At 31.5% G+C, this 7,228-nt stretch overlaps 1 protein-coding gene across 1 annotated transcript; it reads left to right on the top strand.

Moving 5' to 3' along the window:
• Positions 1 to 2,273: 2,273 nt before the first annotated feature.
• On the top strand, positions 2,274 to 4,830 carry LOC108853528 (pumilio homolog 14-like). Its single transcript, XM_018626941.2, has 5 exons — positions 2,274 to 3,025; positions 3,206 to 3,368; positions 3,904 to 4,067; positions 4,168 to 4,417; positions 4,515 to 4,830. Exons 1-5 carry the CDS (start codon positions 2,274 to 2,276, stop codon positions 4,614 to 4,616), a joined length of 1,431 nt encoding a protein of 476 aa, XP_018482443.1. The 3' UTR covers positions 4,617 to 4,830.
• Positions 4,831 to 7,228: the final 2,398 nt, after the last annotated feature.

The following is a 7,228-nucleotide window of genomic DNA, read 5'->3' as shown; positions in this document are numbered from 1 at the left end:
AAGAGAAGTATAAAAATAAACTACACTTTAATTATTCAACTTATTTACAATGCCATGCCATTAAAGTTATTAATTAATTTACTTTTAGGATTCTTTGTATTTTCCTTGTTTAATAATGCATTTCTAAAATAAAATTCTAGCAAAAAATCATGGCAACAATAATTAATAAACTTTTCTTTACTATTCTTTGTCTTTTCCCATTTTATTATATATATATTTATATATGTGTGTGTGTTAGGAAATAATTAATAACCCTAGCTTTAAATAGTTGATGAATAATGTTGTTTTAAAGCTATATAATTATATATTTTTTATTATTTTTGATAATAACTAAAATAAAGTCACATAAAAAATAATCATATATATATATATATTACATATATTTCATATAAATAATAGTCCAATGTAAATTCTGTATAATAAATATTGAAAATTTTAAAATATATAGCACCATATATTTTAAATAGTAAATACAAGAATTTTATTATACATTATCATAAAATTTTGATCCATTAAAAAAAATATATTTGTGGAGATATACGGGTCAAATTCTAAAAAGATGGACAATATAATTGATAGTTTATAAGATAAAATAAAACTACTCAATATAAGCTATAAGTTATTATCTTTAAAAATGTCATATTAAAAATTATTTAAATTGGTAAATTTTAAAATATATATTATTATTTATTATAAAGTTATTTATTTATAAAAAAATAAAAATAAAAATTCACACGGGTCGAACTCTAGTAATAAATTATATACAAAACAATTAAAACCTAAATCAAATATTTAACCGTAGTTATTTTTTTTAACATCGAAAGGGTATTCTATTACTCAAACTTGAGGTTAGGGATGGGCATTTTACCCGATACCCGAATCCGTATCCGAACCCGACCGAAAAAACCCGAACCGAAACCGAACCGAAGTAGCAAAATACCCGAACGGATATTGAATTAGGAGAGATTGGATATCCGAACCCGAACGGGTAATACCCGAACCCGAATGGATATCCGAAAATAACCGAACATATGTATACTTAGGTCTATATTCCTAGTATACTTAGGTCTATATTCCTAGTTTACTTCTTTAATTTTATTCAAAATGATTATTTTTATTATGCACATAGTTCAAAATTATATAATTTACATATAATTGGAAAAATGTGAATTTTTACTCACTTAAAATGCATGTCAAGCGTTTTATTTCATGCACTAACAAAAGTTACATCCAAAATTTAAAAATAATAATCAATTTATTATCTTTTATTTGAAAAATGTTATCTTCAAATTTATTAATCATTCAGTTATTAGAAAATAAAAGTCAGTTAAGTGAAATTTATATTTTTTAAATACAAAAAAACTTGAGAAATGAAAAATTTAATATTTTTTTCCAAAATCTAAATATCCGAAAACCCGACCCGAAATACCCGAATCCGAACTAAAAATACCTAAATCCGACCCGAAGTAAAGAAATACCCGAATGGATATTACACTCCTATACCGAAATACCCGAAAATCCGAAATACCCGATCCGAACCCGAACGGATACCCGAACGCCCATCCCTACTTGAAGTAGTCTGGTTAACCAGACCGGAATAGAACAACCAAACTAACAAAAAAAAATATTTAACCGTAGTTATTTAATTGATACCTAAATATACAAATAAACTAAAAAGCGAATGACAAAAAATATATTTGTGTGTATTTTGTTTAACTGGTAATATTTCAGTATATTTGATAGTTATCTTTTTTTTTAACCACCAAGATTTTGGTACATTTGATAGTTATCTAAAATCATTTACAAGATCAAAGATTTTGGTACGCATTATCAAAAGAAACAAAAATATATATGTCTTAACCAATGAGAAGGGAACTCGTGTGGTCCACGCGAGTCTTCTGTTGAAGTGCAACCAAGACTTTGACTGTACCGAATCATTTTGGAATATATTTGTGAATATTTAATGTGCATGGCAAAGTTAGCATATAAGAAGGGAAAACATCAAAAAAGATTCAGAAGAGTTCAAACGTTATTCAACATTTTTAGAATTTCCTTGTTTGAACTTTAAATTATTTAATATCTTTCTGAAACTAAATCTCTATTAATTACCTTAATCACTCTTTTCTGCATTAATGCCTTAAATCTTCTCTCTCTATATATAGATTTACATTCGTATTAAATCTCCACAAACCTAGTGAAAAAGTTCTCTTTCTGTTTTCCTCTCTAATATAATTTTTCTTTTGATTTTTTCTCTTCAGCTTCTATCCTTAGTCATGGAATCGTCGTCTCCAGTCAACTCAAACGGTGAACGTGAACGCGCCGGAAATGCGACGACGGAGGTGAACCTATCTCCGGCGGAGATGTATCGACGAGGTGTGTCTCTGTTGCAACTTTCTCATAGATCTCTCGAGGAACCGCTGTTTCGATTCCCGACTGGTGTTGATGTCGAAACCCTAGATTCCTCTTTCGCTATGCTCTCCCTTCGTGAGCAGAATCCGTCACTTGATAATCTCTGGACCAATCGATCATCACTGCAGCAAAATCAAGGCGGGGGTTGGTCTCTTCCTCCTCCACAGCGTGAAGTAGATTTGCAACATATGATGAATCCCTACTTTCAAAGAACATCGTCGTTTCTGAACGATTACGTTAACGGAGGATCGTATGGGCAGAGTAATGTCACGCTTGACAATGTGTTTGGTTGTTGGAGAAGCAACAAAGGTTTCGTGAACCCGTCGTCTCTGTCTCTTGAGAATGCGAGAATGGGACCTATTATTGCTTTGCTTGCTAAGGATCCAGACTCGAGTCTTGCCTTGCAGGACAAGATCAATGATTGTTCAAAGGAGACAATTGATGTGATCTTCAATGGTTTTATCTCTAGCATCTATGAGTTGATGGAACACCCTCTAGCTTCTCAAGTCTTTCAGAAGCTTATGCACAAGTGTAGCTCTCAACAGATCAGTCTTATCATCGATGTGATCAGTCTGAACCAGTTAGGATTTATTAAGATGTGCATTGATCCTGTCGGGTACACACACTTCTGATCCTTTTGTTTATATGATCATCCTCTGATTTTGTAATGTAGTTAGCTTTAGGCCTGGTGATTGTTTTAGTTTAGATTTAAGGATAAAGACGGATAATGCTTTTTTTAACCGGTGTTGTTTTATTTGTGATTTTTCTTTTTTCTTTTTTTTTTTGGCATTACCAGAACCCGTTCGATACAGTCGCTGTTGAGGTGTCTTCATTCTGAAGAACAGATTCTGCGGGTAGTTGGAGCTGTTAGCATGGGAATACTTTCATTTACTAGGAGCAACGGTGCTAAACATGTGATTATGCAATGCTTCAACCAGTTTCCTCCCTCGTTGAACCGGGTAAGCATCTCATCATCCACACCACTCTGGTTCTGTTCTTGAACTATTTTGTTGCGATATGCTTGGTTCTTTGTTAGTTATAGGGATATATCTCCAAAATTAAAATTGGTTAGATAAAAATTAGTCATGTGCTTAATATTTGTACATGGCCGTGGAGTCAGTTTTGATCTTTGTTTCTTAAAAAGGCAGTCTTTTTCGAAACAGGAAGTCGCTTTCATATACAATATAGTTATATAACTCTACTGTAGCAAGTCAAAGTAAATGAATCAGTTTGATGTTTCAAGTTGCATCTTTAATCTTGCAGTTTCTGTGTTAATTCAGTTCGTGATTTTTTTGTACAAGTCATGTGACTAAAAATATATTCTAGTCTCTGTGTGGTATGTTCTTTAGCAGGTGTAAACTTGGTATTTTTATTGCTTGTGATACAAGCAAATTTAGCCGTGATAGATTCTGAATCACTTGTTTCCAAATAGGTTTAGTCTTGGAATATGACACTCTCTCTTCTTCTATTCACTGTGTTGTTTGTTCGTTACAGAATCTTATTGAAGCTTTAGCTCGGAACTGTTTGGGGTTAGCAATTGATCAACATGGCTGCTGCATGCTTCAGCAATGTCTTGGTACTGGTTGTGAGGTGCTAACGAGACGTTTGATTCGTGAGATAATCGCTAATGCGTTGAAACTCTGCGTGAACAGATTCGGGTAAACATGAGCTATGAAATAACGAATGATACATACAACCGTTTTGTTATCTTATATCTTCATTTGGCTACTCACAATTACTATATATATTCTCCTTCAGAAACTACGTGGTGCAGTATGTAGTGGAGCTGAATGATCCAAACGTAACAGTTTTGCTCGTGCAACAGCTGCTAGGGAACTACGTGTACCTCTCCCGTAACAAATATGGAAGTCATGTTGTGCAGAAGTTCTTGAAAATACATTATATCGACCATAGCATGATCATATATGAATTGCTTACCGATATTGATACACTTCTTATAGACCCTTTTGGAAACTATGTCATTCAAACCGCATGGTTTGTGTGTGGGGTAATGAATATCAAGGCCGTACACTGTCTAATGTTTTAGTCTTTAGTTTCTGCGTAAAGATTATGCTGGAGATAATATGGTGTTTTGGTGTTTGCAGGACGTATTGCGCTTCAATTTGATGAGCCATATAGAGCGTAATAAACCATTGATGAGGTGCAACAAGTTTGGGAGGAAAGTTCTGGATAAACTCAATCTCTAGAGCCAGAGGCAAAGAAAAAGAAAGAAGAATGTATGTGTTATCATAAGTGTTTTGTTGTGTCATTGTTGATCTTTGTAGGTGAGGATTCGTTGTGTGAAACATGTTTTGTTACATGACCAGACAATATTGTCCTCACCAGTATGTTGTGTGTCTTGTCTTGAGAGATTTATGTTTTTGTGTTTGTTCTTTAGCTATTCTCTATATATGTTGAAGATTTGAGACTATTTCTAATTCTAGTTGCATTTGTTTTGTTGTCTTTCTCTTCTACTTTCTTTCCCCCATATCACTGCTTGCAGTGGCGGAGCTACCATAATAGCATGTGGGTCAAATGACCCATATGAAATTTTGTAAAAAATAAATTTACATGTACTATCTTCATAAAATCTGAAGAAATAAGCTTGTTGATCCTCTTGTAAAATGCAAATATTATCAGTTTGACCCATGTAATGTAATTTTCTCCCTCCGCCACTGACTGCTTGCCTCGTTGATGGTTTGTTATCTTTACTTGCATGTTTTGTATGCGTTTGCTATGTTTAAACTGTTTCAAATCATATATTTTAGTGTGTTACAAAAAAAAATCATATATTTTAGTAATGGGTTTTTTTTTATAACAACGTCACTAGTAAAAGAAAGAATATAAAATGATCCACGCTCGAAAAGATTAATAATCTAGATATTGTCCCGCACAAATGTGTGGATGTTTTTCAGTTTTATATATATATATATATATAGATATATATATATACATATTTATTTTAGTTTATTAGCGGTATATATTTTAATTTTAATAATATACTTAAATGTTTAGGCAACTATTTCAAATACATATGTTTTACAAAAAAAACTATTTCAAATACATAGTTTACATATTATAATTAATCAATTGATTAAAACCGTCACATGTATTTGTCACTTGTTATTATATATTTATATTATTGTATTTGTACTTAATTATTGAAAATAATATATGCATGAAAACAACATATTTTAAAATTATTTTGTATTAAATATATGCTCAATTTGAGCCGCCGACCTTCAAAGCTAAATTTTCTTTTATCAATATTTTCGACATTTATTTTTTTTTCTTTTTTTGATGTTCCTCGTATTCGGATGCCTCGAGAGGAACCCGACTAGCGTCTAATGACCGTCTCGGAAATCTGGGCGTCGCCTAATGACCGTCTCGGAAATCTGGGCGTCGTCCGCCGGAGAGTCCACCAAAGGCATTGATCACCTTATGTTAAACCACCAGTGGTCAGCGCAGCAGATCCGAGTTTCTCCGTATTGGACCCAAAGGTCCCTCAAGATAATCACCACAAATCTGCGAGAGGTAACCTCGAACCCTCGACCTTGCGGACAACGGGAGAGAGCACATACCACTCGACCACTGACACGTGGTTGACATTTATTCATTTTTGATAATATATTATTGTATATACAAAAGTGTAAGATATTTCGATTTTTTATACATGTATTATTTTGGTTTGAGAATGTTAAGTCAATGTATTATATCTTCGTATTATATCTGCAATATAAATATTTGATATTTATGAAAATAAAATATACAAATTTTATCAGTTTAATATAACTTTATCAATGTGAGAGAGAGAGAGAGAGAGAGAGAGAGAGAGAGAGAGAGAGAGAGAGAGAGAGAGAGAGAGAGAGAGAGAGAGAGAGAGAGAGAGAGAGAGAGAGAGAGAGAGAGAGAGAGAGAGAGAGAGTCAAATTAGTTAGTTAGTTAGTTTTGGGTTTTTGCTTAGTTATTGGGTGCAAATTCCCCTAATTGTCTTTTAAATCACGAACTTTCAAATTTGGTTGAATAAAAGCCTGAACTTTCCCTTGGACCATTTAAAGCACCAATTTAATTTGACTAGCCATTTTAAACATTAATTTAGTTTGACTAAACCAAATTAAGCACGACGTTAACTCGGATAACAGAATGATTAAACAGAGTTAAATGCCGTCTCTAATCTCCGTTAAGTTCAAAACGACGTCGTTTAGAAATCTTTTAAAAAATCGCATCTGGGTGGATCGAACCTGTTACCAAAGACACACACATGTAACGCGCAAACCACTAGACTACTTGCACTTTTTGAACTTTATTGACTAATAATACCTATTATCGTGAAACCTCCAAATCATCTTCTTCCACTCTAAATCCCTAAATGATTTTATAAATATTAAAACTTGTAAATAGCTTATTAGTTATTTGAAATTTTGTGAGTATAAATAACTAAATGATTTTTAATTATATTTTTTAACTAATAATAATACAAAATGATTTTAAATTATGATTTTTAAAAATATAATCTTTTAGTATTATTAAAAATTATAATAAACAATTATAGTTAATAATAACTTGTCTGATTTATAATAATAATTAATTATAATTTTTAATTAATAGTATACCAAATGATTGTTAATTATAATTTTAATTACTAGATGATTTTTAATTACTAATAAAACAAAATGATTTTATTATAAGTAGTATTTTTAATAATACTTGTAAATAAAACTTAATATTATAGTTAAGTTAATAATTATTATAAGTTTAATATTTTTAGTAATGTTCACAAATTTTTGAATAGTTAATAATTTATTTACAATTTTTAATA

The sequence above is a fragment of the Raphanus sativus genome, chromosome 4 (assembly GCF_000801105.2).
Source record: "Raphanus sativus cultivar WK10039 chromosome 4, ASM80110v3, whole genome shotgun sequence".
NCBI classification, from domain to species: Eukaryota; Viridiplantae; Streptophyta; class Magnoliopsida; order Brassicales; family Brassicaceae; genus Raphanus; species Raphanus sativus.
The sequence above is the reverse complement of the archived record's forward strand: the minus strand, read 5'-3'. Positions and strand labels throughout refer to the sequence as shown.